This window comes from Oppia nitens, unplaced genomic scaffold (genome assembly GCF_028296485.1).
Source record: "Oppia nitens isolate AA-2021 unplaced genomic scaffold, nextdenovo-longstitch-racon4-pilon3 scaffold9_pilon_pilon_pilon, whole genome shotgun sequence".
NCBI classification, from domain to species: domain Eukaryota; kingdom Metazoa; phylum Arthropoda; class Arachnida; order Sarcoptiformes; family Oppiidae; genus Oppia; species Oppia nitens.
Window position 1 is genome coordinate 2,633,178 of NW_026533253.1, and position 20,013 is coordinate 2,653,190.

Here is a 20,013-nt window from a genome sequence, read left to right on the forward strand (position 1 = left end):
GTGACCAGTTTATCAACTCTTAAATTATAAATATATTATTATTTTCAAATCAATTGTTTAATATTGATATTTGGTTTATATATCTTTCTGACATATGTTCACAAAAATTCAAAACCCAATATTAATATTATATTATATTATAAATTATTAATTAAAAATATTAGTTGTAATTTATATAATATTAATTAAATTATATAAATTAAGTGTAAATCTAGTGATACTATCTGTGAATTAAGTGTATTGAATGTCCAAAATGCAAGGTTTATCTAAAAGACGTCTTCAAACTAAAGCCTGTATTGCGGGCGCAAAGACTTTCCTGATGTTGTTTAATATAATCTTCTGGGTATGTCTTATGTCTTACAGTATATATGTTTAATATTTATTTTATATATTATATAATCATTTAAATGCACTCTAAATAATGTTTTTAATTTAATGCTAAACAAAGTTCATTGACTTTGCAAGAGGTTATAGTGTGAGGTCATGTGTTGGGATATCCCTGACTTGAATTAATGTATGGATAAGTTATCCGGAATAAAATCTATTGTACTATTTATACAATATATGTATATAACGTAGTGATACTATTATAGTGTTATTAATGCATTCTTAATATTTATATTAATACTAATAAAAGCTTAATATTATGTTCAATAATATTAATACCTTTATACTAATATACTGTATTAATTTGACTAATTAAATATAAAATTAAATAAGTAGTAAATAAATTTGTTAAAACTATAGATATTTATATTCATAAGTTGATAATTTATAGACATCATTGAATATTGAATTGATTTTTAAAAAAATATTCATTACTAATAAATCATTACTGAATTTTCATTATTTCCGTTTACTTACAATCTTAATGCATAGAAACTAAACTTTATATTAAAGTCTTATGAAAAATGTTTGACAATAATTATCATTTAAAATATTGTCAATTATTAATTTGACACATTATTTTGGCATTTACGGTAATTTCTCTTATAAAAATTTAAACAACAATACACAAACATATCTAACATCTAATAGCTAACTAATAACTATATGTTTAATTTATACCAAATAAATATTATAAGAAAGACACACAAAATAAATAATTCAATTTAATTCAATTTAAGAGATACCGAAAGTTTTTTGTCTTGATTTATTAAATTATTTATGATTACTTGTTATTTACTGACAATTTTTTTTGTACAATATATTAAAATTTAATGACAAGTGATTGAATTTAGGATATGTATATAAATTATTAAAATTAAAGATTTGAAATATATATGTAAATACACCCATTAATTGTTAATTAAAAATATTCTAATTTACTGTGAATATTAAAAATAGTAAAATAAATAAAAGCATATTTTATATACAATTTTAAAACAATGATTTTTTAAAAATTATTAATATGTTAAATCACTTTAATATTTAATATTTTTAGTTTATATATTGTATAATAATATTTTTTGTAATATATTTATTATTTTACAAATATAGAGTATATATACTGTATATTTATATACAGTATATATATTATTTGTTGAACAATTTTATTTAACTGGATATTTGTTAATATATAATGAATAAAATCAGTAAAAAAATATGATAAAAAATAATTGATTTTTATTATTAGATTATTGGCTTAATATTAATAATATCAGGCGTATGGATGAGAGCATCGATAACTCGTGTGTTTGAAGTTTCACAGTTTCACTTTGGTTTGGCCACACTTTTCATACTAACTGGTCTACTGATGATTATTGTCGGCACATTTGCCTGTTGTTGTACAGCACATGAAAAGCCAACACTTCTGCTTACAGTTAGTATTCAATTGTTTAAAATTTAAATGAAATAATTAATAATTTATTGCTGTTATTCTAAATAACAATTTATAACTAAAATGATATCATTATTATCATAGCTATCGATATTCTTCTTCGTTGTATTTATTCTTGTATTCTCGGCTTCAATCTCTGGTTATGTCTATAGAGATAATCTTAAAGAAGGCTTACATAAGTCGCTCAATCAAACAATTCTTGAGTACGGATCGGGAACTTTATTGGACACCGATTGGGACAGAATTCAACAAAATGTATGTTATATTTATAAATTATCTGATATTTAATTGTCATTAACTAAATCAATAATTTTTATTCAGTTGCAATGTTGTGGTGTCGACGGATTTAGAGACTGGATATACACTGAGTGGGCAAACGAGAACCGGACTTTTCCTTTAAGTTGTTGTCGGGATCCAAATGTTTGCGATTATGTTAGTTCCGAGCAGTTGTATCCAAACGGATGCTATCAACAGATTTTGCAAATATTAAAGTAAATCAATTGTTTTGAAAATTTTTATTTATTTACTACAAGTTTTTTGTTGATCTAAAATCACATTATGATCACAACTTATGTTTAAAGTTTACAATTACTTTGATTATAATGTCGTCAATTGAGGACAGTTTTAGGTCATAATCCGAAGCAAAGTTTGAAATGTGATTCAAAGTTCTACATATAGTCTTCCAAACCTATTCTCAATTGAAAATTTTGAAAGTTTTAAGTTTTTTTAGTAATATTTATATATCTCTATCTCTAAATAGTAATAATTTGAGTGGTATTGGAATCGGTATGCTTTTGGTGGCATTTTTTCAGGTATTTAACACACAAATTATACATTATTTTGATTACAATTATCGTAAATTTATTGTAAATATGTGTAGATTTTGGGAATGGGTTTGTCGTGTTGTTTGGCTCTCAATATAAATAAGGCTCTCTATGAAGAAATGATGGATTAATAACTGATCTCAAAGAATATGTTTGATAACAGAAAAATTTTATATTATATTATATTTGTATTTAACGTACATTTTCTTATAGATATTTTGTAATAATAAAATATTATTTTACTAAAATATTGTTATTTATTACAACTAGAAACTGAAATTTGCAAATTAAAAATTATGATAATTGTAATTGAATTTGTTAACTACAATTTGTATACCAAAATAAGTTCTATAAAAACAATAATATAGTATTGTTACCTTGATACTATATTGCAACATATTGTAAAATCAGGTATTATTTATAATATTAAGTTATCGGTAAGTGTCGGTAAATGTTAACCTTTTGACGAGTTTTCCGAGTATTAAATAATATATAATAATATAAATAGAAATAAAGAAAAACAATAAAAATCTAAATATAATCTTTCATTCATAATAATAATTCATTTATAGACACAAAATACTATTTATTTCACCAAATATTAAGTAAAATTATATAAATTGTATACATTATATATTTGCAATAATCTTAAAATAATAAATTAAATTAATAAATTTGATAAAAATAATAACATATTTGATACTTATTTTATAAGTTATAACTTATTAATCAATACAATAACCATAAATATAATTCTTTTTATTCATTTTTTTGTTAATAACTCTATTTTCTAAAATTTAACTATTTATCAAAACTTATTAAATTTGTTATATAATATTATAATTATACCTTAATTCTCCAATTTTACAAATTTAAATCAATTTATTATAACACTAATATTGTTTGATTTATTGGATAATGTAAATGATTGCATACAGTGTTTATAAGTATTATATACATTGTGTCTACAATTGCCAACCAGTTATTCACTTTTGCCGGATTATACCAGAGATTCAATCACTGACTACACTACAGATTAACAATAATTCTATATTTATATAATTAATAAATAATATTTTTTTAAAATAATAAATATTGAAATTATTTTATATAATAAACAAAACTAATTTTAAATACTAGTTTTTTAAAACTTTATATTTATTTTATGTATAAACAGTACTACTTTGCAGTAATGTATATAAAAATAGCAAAATTAGAATTAAATAAATTTTGTTATTAAATAAATTGTATGAAAACAGTTCTACAGTACAGTATTTATGATATTTTTGACTATTATGGCATAAAAATACATGAAATTATATAAAAATAAATATTTTTATAATAAATATAGTTATTTGAAATAATTTAAGTTATTTATAGATATTTTAGATTTATTTAGAATTACTTAACTATAAATTTTAGAAAATATATATTTTTAAGTTTAAAAATTATTTAAATGTTAGTTAATATTACTTTTAATATGATTTTGTAAATTACTTGACATTTTTGAATTTAGTGTAGATTTTGTTGTTTGTTATATAATATTAGCTGATCTGACAATTCTAAGTGAATTATACTGTATTATGAATTGAATGGTTTGATTGACTGCAATGACAACACAACCCACACATTGACAGCAGTCGTGTCACTGAAAGCTCACAAAACAAGAGTTAATTTGATTGTTATTTATAATCATTTGTATCGATCTTCACATCTATTGTCACATCAATTATCACTTTATAGCGGATCACATCCAACACAATGTCAGATAATATATTATCGACGGGTCAAACACTTTCGCTGACTATCACCACAAATACCAATTCATTTGCGAGCGAACGCCGATTTGCGGCAAATGTGACCATTTGTGAACTGAAAGCCAAACTCGAGTTGATTACCGGCGCCAACAGCGACACAATGACTATACAATTGTTAGACAACAATCAAGAAGTAGTCGCACAACTCGATGACAACTCACGACAACTCCAGAGTTATTTGATTGACAATCAAAACAAAGTCAACATTCATGTGATCGACAGTCAGAAGAGTATCGGCGAGTTTGAAGACGTAAGTAATGTCGAGAAATTTGAATTACCACAAGAAGATTATGAAAAACGAACAGATTCTGTGTTGGCTTTTAAAATGAATAACAAATTGGGAAGATTTGCTCAAATAGACGGCGCCGGCGATAATACCGACGACCAAATGACGGAATGTGACATAAATGTTGGTCAGCGATGTGAAGTGTGTGTTAAGGGAGCGGCTAAACGTCGGGCAACTGTCCAGTATGTGGGCACCACTCGCTTCAAACCTGGCCTATGGATTGGTGTTGAATACGATGAACCTCTGGGGAAAAATGACGGTTCAGTCGATGGTCACCGATATTTCCAGTGTAAACCAAAGTACGGAGGATTTATTCGACCAAATGATGTCATTATCGGTGACTTTCCTGAAATGGGTGATACAGATGAAGACATTTGAATCATTTTTTATTAACAAATTATTGGATTGAATTTATAATAGACAACGTTATAAATTATTATATGATTTCACAAATTAATATGATTTTTCACATTTGTTTTCATTTTGGTTTTTGCTATCAAATTATTATTTTGGTTAATAATTTTTTATTAATATAGTATATATAATATAGTATATAATTTATTTTTGTAAATTATAGCCCAACATTCAATTAAATATGTATAAACTATTTATAAAACTAAAAAAAGCTCATTTGAAAAGTTGTTAAAACATCAAATAACATTAAAATTATTATCAATATTAATTAAATCAAGTATTTATTTCAATGACATTTTTTATTAGATTTTATTTATATGGTAAAATAATTTAAATTTTACAAAAGTTGCTTAAAAAATATAATAAATTTTTAAAAATATAATAAAATGTATTAATATCAATACATTTATTAATACTAATTAATTTGTTGTTTAATTTTTAATTAATGTCAATTAAGAGGAAATATTAGTACATTATTAGTTATCCAAGTGATTCACTAATAATATACAATACAGTAGATGTGGTAAAAGTATAGTGACTAAAATATCATCATTTAATTATTTAATATAATTTTCAATCAATTGGATTCATTATTTAATCTAAATTTGAAAGTATTATGAAATTTACATATTTTAGAAAATAAAAATTTCAATTAAAAGTTAATTTAATGTAATAAATAAATGTTTGAAATTATTGATAGAAAATAACAGGAATGATGTGTTTGTAGTTTATTTGGAGACTATAGTCAACAGAGAGACTACAGTATAATAACATTAGTTATAATAAAATGAATACAATGTTTACAAATATAGTGATTGTGTCAGTGATTGCTCTTTAGTGACAACACAACAGATGTTTTACATTTGTATCCGATTGTCACCTAATAATCACTGACATTGTCATCAAAAATGATTTACAATTAAGAGTTTGTCATTTTCTTTTCAAATCTGATGACCATTTTTTGCCAAATTATAACAAATGATAGCATTAATTGATAGCTTTTAACTGAAAGACGATATGAGCGACGATAAGACTACTGATAACCAATTGGAGGACATCTCTGCCAAGGATTTACCACCAGATAAGCCTTTAGTGACATCAGACCAAAAAGATAGTGACGTTTGCGCCTCATTTGACGACATCTCTCTGTGCGACCACAGTTCGGCCACCGATGAAATTGTGGACAACCAAACAAATGCTAATAATGATAATGAGATGATTTGTGAGATAAATGAAGATAAATTGTCGATGGATTTGATCTTAAATGATGATATCCTTAACAATGAAGACGATGGCAACGACTCAACCGATTTAGAGATAACTAAAGATATGAATACCAAGAATGGATTAATGTTTGATATTAGACTTATTGAAGACAAATATGAGAGTCAAATACTTTGTCTGCAAAGAGAAAGAAATGATTTACAGAACCAATTGGAAGACTCTAAGAAAGGTTTCTCTGAAAAGGAGTCTATGTTTAATGAGATGAAGAATCGTCTGAAGGAAAACTTGGAGAGAATTACTAAACAGAAGGATTTGACACAAAAAGAATTAGAGTCTATGGTTATTAAGTACGCAAACAATGAAAAAGAGGTCATTCTTCTCAAGAAACTTAGAGATGATTACGAGAAAAAGTTTAGAGATATATTAAAAGATAAAGAAGGTCTCAGATTGAGAATTAAAACGTTAACTACAGAGAAGACACAAGTGATGACCAGTTTTGATAAGAAAGTGTCAGAACTTACGACAGTTCAGAAAGAGTTCGATAAAATTAAGGATGAGCTCAAAGATAGAGATAATAAATGGAAACAAACGACTAATAAATTCAATGATGAAGTGATGGCTCACATCGAGACACAGTCTAAACTCGAGACGACCAACAAAAAGACAATGGAGTTAATGACAGAATTGGAGAGTTTGCGACAAAAAGTAGACAACTTATTGAACACTAATAATATTGAATCTGTAAATAACGATAATTGTGATGAAAGTGATGACATTGTCATTTCAAAAATAGATAAATTAAATAATGAAATTGAAATTTATAAGAAAAAAGTGAATATTTTTACTGAAGAAAATCAAAGTTTAACCACAAAAATCCAAAATCTTGAGAGAGAACGACTTGATTACGAACACAGTGTTAGCAAATGGAAACAATCAGTCAATGAATTGGAAATACAAATGACTGAATATGTGGCTAAACTTAGAGATAAAGAACAACTTTATCTTGAGTTAGACAAACAAAAACAATTATCAACAGATTTGCAGAAAGAAATTGAAAGATTAAAGTCTGCTAACAACGAGTTGAGAGCTGAGATGGAGTCGTGTCGACATAAAGAAGGAGAACTTCTTGAGTTTACCGAACGCTTGACCGCTAAGACTGTTAATCTGCAGTCCGAACACAATCTTTTGGAACAGAAATCTCAGTTACTTAAAGACGATATCGAAAGACAGCAAAAGCAATGCGAAGATTTAACTAAAGAAAACTCAACACTAAATGAAACAATCAGACAAATGAAAGAATTGCATCAAAAAGAGATTCAACTTTTAGCCAAAAAATTGGCTGAAAAGACTAAACTGAGTGATGAACTTAAAGTTAAAGTCGAAGAATTAGAAAATGAAATCCGAATCAATAAAAGGAAACACATTACCAGTATTAAAGAACTCAATAAAGAGTTAGTTTCAATGAGAAAGCGAACCGAACACTTGGATGTCGGTTCCAATAATAGCCAAACTGATGGTGTGAGTCTTGGCTCACGAACAAGTTCTTTGAATTCATTGAATGAACCATTAAGTTCATCGCACACTTCCAACACATCTCATTCATCACAAGCACAGACATCTAAGCCATCAGTGAGTTGTAGTCATCAAACAAATAGTACCAATAGTACTGATTCAGTCAACAGTTCTGATACTTCCACTTACAATATGACGGCTTTGCCAGACGTCGACAAACAGCTATTAATTGATCGCATCATAAAATTTCAGAAACAATTAGAAAAGAAAAATGAAAAAATAGAGTTTTTTGAAGAACATAATCATCAACTCTTGGAAGAGATGAAGAAAAAATCAAAATTAATTCAATTTTATATAATGAGAGAGGAATCCGGAGCTTTGTCTACCTCATCAATGGATAATCATAAAGTAAGTTACCGTTTGTTTTGATAAAAATATGTTAATTTATAATATTTCATTTAATTGCTAACATTTAAGGATAAAAATAAGGTATTTATTCAATTAAATAGTAAAACATTTATGATATATAAAACATTTTATTCACCACTTTTAATGTTATTAATTTAAGTGATATTTTATAACTTTAATTTTTAGCACCAATTAGCCAAACGTGGCACTGGTATCATGTCTTCGCTATATAACAGCGCTCCCAATGACGCCAATATGACACTAGAATTGTCTCTTGAGATCAACAAGAAATTACAGGCAGTCTTAGAGGATACTATTTTAAAGAATATCACATTAAAAGTAAGTTTAATCTAATGTTTACAAATAATTATCAAAAAATAACAATTATATTGTTTTCACTTAACAATTATAAAGGAAAATCTTAATACATTGGGAGTTGAAATTGAGAGACTTTCCGGAAGGAAAAAGTGATTCAATTGTTATTTTTAACTTAAAATTTATTTATTTTTATGTACTGTATATCTATTACTAGAGATGTTATATTAAAACATGTGATATAATTAAGAAACTAATGATTGTACAGAAATATCAATAAAATGATCATTTATTTGATGAATGCATCTGTAAAATAGCCTAAAATAAGACAATGTATAATAAGATCACCTAAAATAGGTTATGAAATGCAAATATAAACAAAATGGTGAGTCGGGTCACAAACATATTTGATAAAACTTTGTATAAAACATGTATATGTTATCTGTTGACTATTGTTGTCACTGATGAGGACTCTGTTGTTATATCTGTGGTTACAGTCAAGTCATGTTTGAGCCACTCTAGTGGTGGTCGAGGCAATGATGACGGGTCGGGCGCTTCCATAAATCGAGAACCGGCAAAGTGTTTGTGGCCATTATGTCCATTATGACCATTACTATGACCGGATTGGCCATTGTGACCGTTGTGACCATTGCTGATGGCCATCAACTTATGTTTCTTATGGCTCGACATTATATCATACATGACTGCATTGATCATTCAAATCAATAACTATCACACAATTTGATCCATAAAGTCATGCACTCACCCGACGGCTGCGATGGACTTGATTCTGACATTATTGGCAATTGTCATCAATGGCTGACAATTTGATTCATATCGGTTCAGACAAAGTGATCAACAAAGAGGTAAACAAATGATTGCAATAATAGTATACAACTATTGTATGAATCATAATATCATTCAATACATACATTCACTACAAAGCATAGCAACAATAATACAGTACTACTCACTCATTCAGCCATATTCTTGTCTCAAATAGTTCCTAATTTAACTCTCTATTCATAGCATTCATTACATTTAGTTACATGTCTAACATTTAGGCCTTTATAATACTGATTGCATTTTAATATGTATTGCAATTTTCAATGATAAGTAAAAATAACGTAAATATGTTTACTATTATTATATTCAAATTAATTGTATATAAACTCTATATTAATACAAACTTTTTAAATAAACATATATTATATTAATGACTATAACTATAATATTAATCATTTATAAATCATTAATAGTATACACAATATTGTATTAACCCTACAATTATAGTACAGTTGATTAGCTTATTGATTACACACTTGTTTTTACTTTTATTATTTATTATTAATTAATTACAATATATGGTATGTTTAATGTTATATGAATGATATTTTTAACATTATTAAATATTTTATGATTAAATAATTTAACATTTTTATTACAAAAGTACAATACAATTGTGAATTTTTAAAATATTAGTATTGTTTTAGCTATGATATACTGTATGTAATAGTAATTTAGTTGATTTTACAATTAGATAATTAAAATACAGTATGAATACGATATGATATGTTTTTATATAATACATAAATATATTACAATAATTGTAATAATTAAATATTATAGATATTTATTGATTAAGGATTTTTGTTGTTAAGATCTAAATAAAGTGATCAATAAATGAATTTAATACAAAAAACATTGGAAATCTCATAATTATCGGACACTTATAAAGTTAATTAACAGCCGTTGGGCTTAATCGGGTAAAACAGGTATTCACCGAAATTTCCTGTCCCTAAGGTTTGGTAATTATATTTGAATACAGTATCAGTTGTCGACCCCAACAAAAAATGGTTGGTTGGGTCATAACCAGCGCACATCCGTTTGTCATTATTTTTATAGATAGTCATAGGTTTTCAAGGCTCCGCTTTATACTGTATTAATAGTTATTGTTTTTACTGTAAATTTATTATACATTTAAATTCACTCATTTCAACGTTATGCACGTTTATACTGTAGTTTTTATAACATTTTATTTAATTTTGATAATTTAAATTTTCTTATATATTTAAATTATTGTACAGTAATAAGATTTTAAAAAAGTAAAACACAGTACATAGTATTTTACATTTAAAATAATAGTTATTATAAAATTTAAGTAATTTAAAATATAATTATTATAAGATATCATATATATGTCATAATTATTTATCCTAGAGTCTAAAAAAACGTCGATATATTTTGATTTATTTTTTCAAATATTAGAGAAAACAAAGTAATGATAAAATATAACTAATAATAATTATTAAAATTCAAGTCAACTGTCAATTATTTAAACTACAGAAAATCTAATGAAGATTGTTATACTACAGTATTATAAATTATATTAAATATATTAAATAAAAAATTTAATTGAAAATCATTGAAAAAGTACTAAAAATGTCTGTTTTATGTAATATTTTTATAAATTTAACAATTTTAAGTCCTAATTAATTTTGTCTTTAGTAATGTTTGTTAATTGATGGTCAATATTGTATGTGTCAATAATTATTATAAAATATAGTTTTCACAAAATAAAATGATCGAAATCGTCGCTATTTGGGGGATACATATGAATAATACAGTATTAAATTCCGGATATTATCGAGAAATTATATAATTGTATTTAGTTTTAAAAATCATACAAAATTGCTAAAATATATTTTGTTTTATTATCTTATTTTGTAAAATTTTAACACTAATTTAATTTGGGTTTTTAATATATTTTTAATTTTATCCAAAATTTAAATACTTTATTCATCAACCATTAGTCGCGACATTTTGTCTCAAAAAGGAGTTTAGCTAACAATTTTGACACAAACTTATACTACAGTATATAAATTATATTGTATTCAAATCATCAAATAAAATAAAAATAAATTATATTTAATTTTTTAAAATATAAAATTACTTTTTAATATTATTATTATTATAGGTATTCTAAAGATAATTATTATTTTTTTAAATATTAACAAAAAAAATAAATCTAACTTTATATTTGTCTTTTAAATTGTTTAGATAAAATTGAATTCCGATTCAAGTAACAAAAAATAATAATACTTTTGTTTTCTATACATTTAGTAAATAAACTAACAAATGTTTATAGTTTTATAAAAAAAATATATTAAAGATGTAAAAAGTGTATAATACAATTAAATAATATTATATTAATTTTAATTTGTTAACTCAACCTCTTTTTAAATTTTTTATGTTTAAATTTTGTAAAATCTTTGTCTATATAACATCCTATTACTATAGTTTGAAATAAATTTAATTTAATAATTAATTGTAATTTTTAATTTTACTAAAAAGTTTAATACAACCAATTCATATAAAGTATTCAAAACAGTGTTTTTTGATGAAAATTTACAATTAGTATACAAATAAAAAAATTTAAAACGAATGTTCAAATAATAAGATCATCTCATCAAATGTGGAAACTTAAGACATTTTTTTAATCAAATTATTGTCATAATTTGGTAAACTATTAAAAAACTACAATTAGTTTTTTGCTTATGATTAGTATATCTACTATATTACATTAATTTAAAATATTAATAATACATAATATGGTAAAATTTAGACTTAATTGTCAAATTTCGGGATTTTCAGCAAAAAGTTTAAAATTAAAGACAAATACTATTGATATTATATTTTTAACAATTTAACAATAATCGGGAAATGCTTATTGTCTAATAATTATTTATATTTTTAATAGTTTTTTGTTCAATTAGTTAAATGTAAAAATTACAAACAATTGAAATATTGATTAAATTATTACAGATTTCACCACTTTTGCAATGAATGCCTTTTTGCTAATATATTTTTGGCAAAAATTTCAACCAATTTCTAATCATTTTTTTTGCAATTTCTCTCATTTTTCTCTCATCTCTACCATACTATACATGTACTGTATATGTGTTGATCTCAATCTCTTTCTCTCTCCCTTTTAGTCGATGTCTGTGAGACCCTAATAATAGTGAGCCCTAACTCTCGCAACTAATACTACAGTACTTTTCATGCGATAAGCTTAAGGCAATCACTGGCATAGCTATGGAAACAGCGAATGCAAAAAATGTTTGCACTTTTCAATTAAATATTCCTTAAAAAGCAAATATAATGCTTCAATAAATTACAAAACAAACCATAACTTTTAATTTTTGTCAATTATCATTATTTTGTAAATTTTATAAAGACTATAATGAATATTGTTTTTAAGAATATATAAAAATATATAAATACAGTAAAAATAATTGTTGAGTACTAAATACAAAGTAAATGAGTTTTATTACTCATACAATAATAATATGAGAGAGAAGTGTTGGTTAGAATTAGGTTTTGTTTGGTGTTGTCGTGGGTTTAGTCGCCCATTCCATCACTGCTACGATGTATAGCATATATACAATATATTTTCGTATATAAGTTATGGTATATACAGTACCAAACATGAGCTGCCAGTGCAATGTGTATTGTATGCATTAGCCCGAATCGACCTGACCTTAAAGCGAATCAAATGAAAGCACAGTGACTAACACCACACCCAATAATATAGCCAACAGTTCTCTGATCGGTTCGGAACTCTAGTCTAAAGATTTTTCATTTGACTAACAGACCCAATGTTTCTCTCCAAATGTATAACATTCCCATATTTTCAGAAGTGCTCAAAATTTTTAGGCTATAATATAAAACCCTCCGAAAACTTGAATACACTTTTGAGAGTTGAGCCGTACTTTCATGGCTTGAATTACTGGATCTCTAAGGAAAGCACTAATAGCCTGACAATTCAGTTGTTTTGTCTGCCGTTCCCCTAAACTATATCAGCCATATTCCGATAGCAACCAATTTTTTGTTGTCAGTCACTCTCTGAGTTTCGCTTATATTTGCAGAATATTTTACAAAAAGCATTTTATTTTTAGGCAAACGTTTGCTCAATACTATTGCACATACAGTATATATAGTATAGTATAATCAAGTTTGCAATATTCTCATTAAAAATCGCATCTTATTTATTAAAAATAATTATTTTGTGAATAAATAAATGCCAGACAAGTGTTGTTTGCCAATGCATTCAATGGTATACTGCAATGAATCGCATGTTTTTCTCATACGATTTATGAATACAAAGTATATATGCTTTCAATTTCTTAAGCAACACATTATCTCAAATAAATACATTAGTAATCCCTTAGTTGTGGTTTAGATTAAAAATGTTTTAGCATTGAGACCATCACTTGATTATACATTGTGTGAAACTTCACGCAACGGCACAAACCTTATCATTGAAGTTGAAGTTTGAGACAAACTATACTCTAAACTCTAATCATTATTTTCTATACCTTTACTATACATTATATTGTATTTCTTATCCAATAGTTGTCTATTACTTCAAATTATTTGTTTGGTAAAAATACTTGAATTGCTATCTATTGTTATGTTTGCGAGTGAGTCAGTGAGTGAGTGAGAGAGTGTGTGTGAGAGAGAGAGAGAGAGAGAGAAAGAAAGAGAGAAATGCATTCTTCATGTGTTAGTTTGTAGTGCTTTCGGGTAATTAATTTTTAGCTGTTTTTCTATCATTGCTTTAAAAAACAAGTGAAACAATTTAGATATTAATGATTAGAAAAAATATAGAAATATAATAACAAATGAATTGTATATTATATTTAATAGTTTTATCGAAATATACTGAATAATGGTTAATAAATACATTACAATATAATACTAAGTTATACTACTGTGTATACTATACACCAAACCATAGAAGCAATTGTGGATATAATACATAGCAATGGCATAGTTTTTGTACAATGTTTAGCATTGAATACGGCATTGAATGTGTAGTGCCAGTGGTCTCTCCCAAACTAGACTTACAAAAACACACGGGACTACCCGTCTTTGTCGACATGGACTGGACTCCCATACCAATGCATTCATCAATACTAGAGTAATACAAAACAGGCATATTTTCGATACATTGTATCAGATTTAATTAATTTTTACATTATTAAAATACGTTTATTAATATTTTAATTTTCTTATTCAATTTAACTACATAGTTTATTTTATTTTTATGATTAATATTGTTTTATCATAAAAATAAAATACTATACAATATGTAGTAGAGTATTACTAATGACAATGTAAAAGAAAATGCTATTGAAAGCTATTGGAGAAAATGTTTAAAATATTATTTATATTTATTTATATTAAAGATTAAAAATATTAATAAATATCAAACAAATCAATTGTTTATTGAATTGTGGAATAATTATGAATCATAAGAATCACATATACTATACATTAAGATTAATAGAGAATAAATATATGGCAATAATGAACACAACATGTAATATAAAATAGGGTTTGTGTCTAATGTAAGGCTATTGTCAAATGGTGTGGATATGTCTTGAAAACAGTCAGTTCCAGTGGTAGTAAGAGACGGGAGGTAATGCCAGTGCCATTGAGAGGACCAGCAAAATGTGTATGTATTGGAAAGTCTGGTAAAATAGGAAAGCAATGCCAAAACTAATAGCAAAACGTAATGCCCTTGGATTCAAACGCCCAGCACTGGCACTGCCAGCACTGGTATACCAACACAACTCATGCGAGTCTATGCCATACAATTAAATACTGGCGCTCTCTCCTACCAGTGCTAACACTACACTTGCCATTAGATTTTGAAAAGCACTGGCATTACAGCTTAGGAACTCTCTCTCTATCTCTCAGTTAGGCAGTGGCACAGCCTGTGAATAGGCAGTCACTGTATGTATAGTATGTATACCAGTGTTTTGTGAGACATTTTATGGCATTTGTGCCAAACTCTACCACAAAGACTAACTCTTAGATCAGCTCATAGTTGTTGTGTTAAAAGATATTGAATCTATAAGTCTTTGTGGACAATATATCGTGTTATCGGTCAACACACTGACCATACATACCATTGGATATACATTATAAAGACGTCTAAACTAAAGTGATTTTGTCATTACAAACAACAATCCATTGAAAGTAAGTCTAGTTTTTTGTTTTCATTAATGTTTTCTTCAATCCATTTGATATTATATACACTATATGTTTGATATGTTATGTTACATATTAATAGCTTTTTGAGCGCATAGTTTTGAATTTGTTAACTATTGATCACTAATTCATATCAATATTCATATTAATATATTAATTATTAATAATCATATATGGCATTGATTAGCGCTGTTTTCAAAATTAATAAAATGATAAATATATATAGCAATCAACTATTGATTACTTTTCAAATAGCTATACACACATTGGCGTCGATTAAAGGGTTAGATATGTTGTTAATGTTGTAGGCATTGAGTTATAGACAATATATGATTAGTCCATAGACTTGACTTTGTATCAAAAATATTCAAATTATTTTAAATTTAATGAATAGTTTCCTTAATTTTAAAGTCTAAATGACAATCAGTTCACCAAAAAAAAGTCTACCAAAAGGAAAGCCATATATTTGTATGTATGGCTGTGTTTTTAATGCTATTATATAGTGTGAAAACCCATATTATTGTACAACTTTTTAGGTTTCATTTTGTTATTAGGTTTATAATACAATTATAAAATAATATTAATAAAAAATTTGATTAATTAGTTAATATTGATTTGAATTTAAAAAATTAAATTTCTCACAATATGTGTAATTTATATCAAATCAAAAATAGATATTTGTTTCCGACATATCGTTAGTAACCGATAGTTGGAAAGTATTGAATAAACACTTTAATACTCTCATGTAATAAATATGATATATATATATACAGTATTTATAAATAAGTCATAATTATATATAAATTGAAACGCATTTCTATTGATATCAGTATATAATAGTTAATTGTATTTTGAATATAATTGTAAATTAAATATATATAGCAAACAACAATTGTTTAAAACAGATTTTCGGTGCATTTTTGACCACAAATTATCGATTTTAACAAAAGAAAACTAAGTTTCAAATAAGAGTGTTTACGTAACACTTAATTTGAATGAAATATTAATGTATTTTAAGTGTAGTTAAGGTTATATTGTATAGTATAGTGTATTGTGAAATACAACCCATTGAACACAATATATTATATTATAATTTATAATATATGGGTGTATGAGATAAACCAATTTTGCCAAATATTAATGAATGACTCATTTGTTGGCTGTTTTTTTGAACAGTTACTACACAATGGTATTACAGCAACAACAACAACCACACCATCACTCGCAACACATGCAACACTCTCCCAATCACTTCCAGCACATCCAACATACAAGCGATGGCATCGGAAGGAAGGTTTGTAATTGAGCTATAATTAAGACATACACTAAATATCACATAATTAGTACTTTTTAATAATTAATATTTAATTTGTGTCAATGCTTTCACCCAAATAATGGTAAAAGTATTGACATTTATAAAAAACTAATATTTATTATATAGAGTGTAACACAAACTAATTGATTGTTTCAATATATTGATCGATACTTTTCATACAATCAATTGATATATAGAGTGAGAGTCCGAGTAGAAAAAGAAGGCGGACTTCACTAAACACACTAACAGACAGTCCACCGCCTAATTGTGGTCCAGCAGGACATGGATATAGTGGTCATCTTATAGACCAGAATTCGGAGCGAACTCTGAGAAGTCGTAGCCGTAATTCTGGTACACCTAATCTGAGACGACCAATAAACGCAATGACTGCCAACAGTGGTCAACATAATCATCATTTTTCTCCAATTGCTGACCGACATAATGTACCGCGACTTCGGCGGAGTCCATCTGCTCGACGCTGCTGTCTATATGCGCGCACTTCACCACCTCTTCTACAAACGATTCAGAATCAAAATACTTGTCAATCAAGTATTGGTGGTTATGCTGGTATTGTTGGATCAGCATCTATGGCATCCTCCTATCGAATGGATAGTTTAGAATCTCATCAGAACAGTCAACATCACCGCGAAAGCCATCATCGAAATCCTCATACAAACCATCAAAATAGTCTTCAACCGACTCAGGCCTCCAATACAAATGCAGTTTATGCACAACTAATAAATGCCAGTCACACGAGTCATAACAATAATCACAACCAAATTGATTCTCAATCTGGATCTCATTCATACCGTTCATCGCATATACAGAACCCTCACAATACACCTCACAATTCAAACATTGCCTCGCAATCAGTTTGCATGTGTTGTCTCCATCAGCTCAGATTGGCATCACCTCAGGTTTGTAATTAATTCATATCTTTGATGTATAATAAATGTATTAATTTTATTGTTTTAAAACTTAGGTCTCACCGACGGGAAATGCTCAGACTTATGCAAACTTATTTGGATCTCCGAATGCGAGACAATATAATTTAACCCAAACGCCACCCCTACCAAACTTTCCATTAGGTTTGACTAACTCTTATTGTCGATCACCTCCTGGAGTCCAACTTTCGGAGCCAACCTTATTGCCTGATATCGACTCGAATCGCATCCGCGGTTACAGTCACTCGAATCATCCAAATCTACCTCTTAATTTGGCGACATTAGCAGCAGCTGCCTCACAACAATACTATCAGCAACAACAACAACTCCCACACCACACACATTCACATATTGGTTCGGCAACGGCTCATAATTCACAATACATTCAGTCCTCATCACCTCTACATCACATCTCCATTCCGAGTGTAACCAACTTTATGCACGTAGACGGCGGACAGCCTAATGATTACCTATGCATACAGAGTCCACGTCTAATGCAGAGACGGACAAATATGCGGCGGTCTCATCGATCACATATGTTTAATGCCTCTCCGGTGCCGTCGCCATATCAAAACATAATGCCGGTTCAACCGATAACACCACCTCCTGTTACCAATGTTCCAGCAATGTTTCATATGTTAGCCGCCATGTTTTCAAGCCAACAGCATCAGTTGCCTATGGGAACATTCGGCGTCGGAGACTTTGTAGGCAATCCAGAGTCACCTGAAGCCGAAAATTATGAAGCATTGCTCAGTTTAGCGGAACGACTGGGAGAGGCCAAGCCTAGAGGTTTAGCGCGCAATGAGATCGAACAGTTGCCATCGTATCGATACAAACCTGAGAACGCCCACGAATCGGATCAAACAACTTGTGTGGTCTGTATGTGTGACTTTGAAGCCAAACAAAACCTTCGCGTTCTTCCCTGTGCTCATGAATTTCATGTCCGATGTGTCGACAAATGGCTTAAAGTATGGGTTTTTATATAAATTTATAGTTTGATTATATTTTTTATATTCATATTTTTAATTATAATTTTAATTGATGTATAGACTAACAGGACGTGTCCCATATGTCGTGGCGACGCCTCTTTTACAGAACATGAATCGGACTGAATGTTGATATGTTTGTGCCATTTATTAATTTGATTACGTAATGCAACGCAACATTCAATTATTTAAAACTACATAATCAACAACAAGTAAATGCTCAACATATTTGTCGAGCACTTGATATTTATAATAATGGAAAGTGAAAATAATAAATACAACTATTTTTAGCCTAAAATTTCCAAATATATATATATTTTGCAAATAAGTTCTGAATTTTTTTATATATATATTTGTGATTAGAAATACTATTAAATTGTAATAACTGTCTGTTATTTCAATTTTATGCTTACCATAGGATACAGTAAACTCACTTATTTTCCTCGAAGTTCAATCCCAGTGACATTAACACTGGTATTCATAACTATAACTTGAATACAACTTAAACCTTATTTACAACACAGACTCAAACTCGTACTCAAAATTTTAATTCAACAAAAATGTTGATAACAATTGTTGACTTTTATCACATATTAAACATTTAAAATAATGAAGTTTTATTTATTTAAGTAAGTTTGGTTGTGTACTGTAGTGGTATAAATTGAAGTTTATATGAATGAGTTTATTAGATAGTAAAATTATTTTAAACACCATTAAAATATTTAGCAAAAAATTATATTTTATTTTATTTAAAAGTAATTTTTAAAAAATTAAATCAAATTAAAACTTTTCAAAATATTAGGTATTGTTTGAGATGTAGTTTGTGAATACCAGTGTTAAAGTTATTAATTAGTTAATTTTGATTGTATTTAAATAATTGTAATTTTGTTTTTATTATAAAAATTGTAGTAAATATGTTTCAATACTATTGATTTTAAAAACTTGTAATTACAACACATTAGCTATAATTAGCCATATAATGGCTTACAAAGAGTATTATTCCATAAAATAATTCCGTTTTATTATAAAATATTTGTTTTATACGATAATTTGATTATAAAGTTTTATG

The 20,013-nt window shown here is 27.1% G+C and overlaps 5 protein-coding genes across 6 annotated transcripts; 4 read left to right on the forward strand and 1 right to left on the reverse strand.

Annotated features, from left to right (window-relative positions):
• The first annotated feature begins 211 nt into the window (after positions 1 to 211).
• Positions 212 to 2,847, forward strand: LOC128964854 (tetraspanin-6-like). Its single transcript, XM_054311504.1, has 6 exons — positions 212 to 343; positions 1,637 to 1,822; positions 1,925 to 2,095; positions 2,162 to 2,331; positions 2,601 to 2,652; positions 2,721 to 2,847. The coding sequence occupies exons 1-6, from the start codon at positions 245 to 247 to the stop codon at positions 2,793 to 2,795; spliced, it is 753 nt and encodes a 250-aa protein (XP_054167479.1). The 5' UTR covers positions 212 to 244; the 3' UTR covers positions 2,796 to 2,847.
• A 1,406-nt stretch (positions 2,848 to 4,253) lies between these two features.
• On the forward strand, positions 4,254 to 5,183 carry LOC128964855 (tubulin-folding cofactor B-like). The gene has a single exon (XM_054311505.1). It carries the CDS (start codon positions 4,426 to 4,428, stop codon positions 5,143 to 5,145), a length of 720 nt encoding a protein of 239 aa, XP_054167480.1. The 5' UTR covers positions 4,254 to 4,425; the 3' UTR covers positions 5,146 to 5,183.
• A 793-nt stretch (positions 5,184 to 5,976) lies between these two features.
• Positions 5,977 to 8,842, forward strand: LOC128964851 (coiled-coil domain-containing protein 186-like). Of its 2 annotated transcripts, XM_054311500.1 has the most exons (4): positions 5,977 to 6,106; positions 6,180 to 8,325; positions 8,512 to 8,664; positions 8,740 to 8,842. In XM_054311500.1, exons 2-4 carry the CDS (start codon positions 6,199 to 6,201, stop codon positions 8,794 to 8,796), a joined length of 2,337 nt encoding a protein of 778 aa, XP_054167475.1. In that variant the 5' UTR covers positions 5,977 to 6,106; positions 6,180 to 6,198; the 3' UTR covers positions 8,797 to 8,842. The 2 variants fall into 2 exon arrangements, with proteins under 2 accessions (XP_054167475.1, XP_054167474.1); XM_054311499.1 differs by having other exon boundaries at positions 5,977 to 8,325.
• A 72-nt stretch (positions 8,843 to 8,914) lies between these two features.
• On the reverse strand, positions 8,915 to 9,637 carry LOC128964856 (proline-rich nuclear receptor coactivator 2-like). The gene is made up of 2 exons (XM_054311506.1): positions 9,407 to 9,637; positions 8,915 to 9,344 (listed from the first exon to the last, which is right to left on the reverse strand). Exons 1-2 carry the CDS (start codon positions 9,435 to 9,437, stop codon positions 9,079 to 9,081), a joined length of 297 nt encoding a protein of 98 aa, XP_054167481.1. The 5' UTR covers positions 9,438 to 9,637; the 3' UTR covers positions 8,915 to 9,078.
• A 5,372-nt stretch (positions 9,638 to 15,009) lies between these two features.
• On the forward strand, positions 15,010 to 19,652 carry LOC128964447 (E3 ubiquitin-protein ligase RNF38-like). The gene is made up of 5 exons (XM_054311034.1): positions 15,010 to 15,687; positions 16,876 to 16,993; positions 17,212 to 17,931; positions 17,997 to 18,926; positions 19,008 to 19,652. The coding sequence occupies exons 2-5, from the start codon at positions 16,886 to 16,888 to the stop codon at positions 19,068 to 19,070; spliced, it is 1,821 nt and encodes a 606-aa protein (XP_054167009.1). The 5' UTR covers positions 15,010 to 15,687; positions 16,876 to 16,885; the 3' UTR covers positions 19,071 to 19,652.
• Positions 19,653 to 20,013: the final 361 nt, after the last annotated feature.

What these genes read in the sequence shown, in the direction of transcription:
- LOC128964851 (XM_054311499.1), top strand. Translation starts at nt 6,199, where the DNA reads ATGAGCGACGATAAGACTACTGATAACCAATTGGAGGACATCTCTGCC. An exon ending in CATCAATGGATAATCATAAA is followed by an intron (nt 8,326 to 8,511) that starts GTAAGTTACCGT and finishes TTTAATTTTTAG; the next exon opens with CACCAATTAGCCAAACGTGG. An exon ending in TAAAGAATATCACATTAAAA is followed by an intron (nt 8,665 to 8,739) that starts GTAAGTTTAATC and finishes ACAATTATAAAG; the next exon opens with GAAAATCTTAATACATTGGG.
- LOC128964855 (XM_054311505.1), top strand. Translation starts at nt 4,426, where the DNA reads ATGTCAGATAATATATTATCGACGGGTCAAACACTTTCGCTGACTATC.
- LOC128964447 (XM_054311034.1), top strand. Translation starts at nt 16,886, where the DNA reads ATGGTATTACAGCAACAACAACAACCACACCATCACTCGCAACACATG. An exon ending in GCGATGGCATCGGAAGGAAG is followed by an intron (nt 16,994 to 17,211) that starts GTTTGTAATTGA and finishes ATTGATATATAG; the next exon opens with AGTGAGAGTCCGAGTAGAAA. An exon ending in GTGTCGACAAATGGCTTAAA is followed by an intron (nt 18,927 to 19,007) that starts GTATGGGTTTTT and finishes ATTGATGTATAG; the next exon opens with ACTAACAGGACGTGTCCCAT.
- LOC128964856 (XM_054311506.1), bottom strand. Translation starts at nt 9,437, where the DNA reads ATGTCAGAATCAAGTCCATCGCAGCCGTCGG. An exon ending in AAGTCCATCGCAGCCGTCGG is followed by an intron (nt 9,345 to 9,406) that starts GTGAGTGCATGA and finishes TGATCAATGCAG; the next exon opens with TCATGTATGATATAATGTCG.
- LOC128964854 (XM_054311504.1), top strand. Translation starts at nt 245, where the DNA reads ATGTCCAAAATGCAAGGTTTATCTAAAAGACGTCTTCAAACTAAAGCC. An exon ending in AGCCAACACTTCTGCTTACA is followed by an intron (nt 1,823 to 1,924) that starts GTTAGTATTCAA and finishes TTATTATCATAG; the next exon opens with CTATCGATATTCTTCTTCGT. An exon ending in CAGATTTTGCAAATATTAAA is followed by an intron (nt 2,332 to 2,600) that starts GTAAATCAATTG and finishes ATCTCTAAATAG; the next exon opens with TAATAATTTGAGTGGTATTG.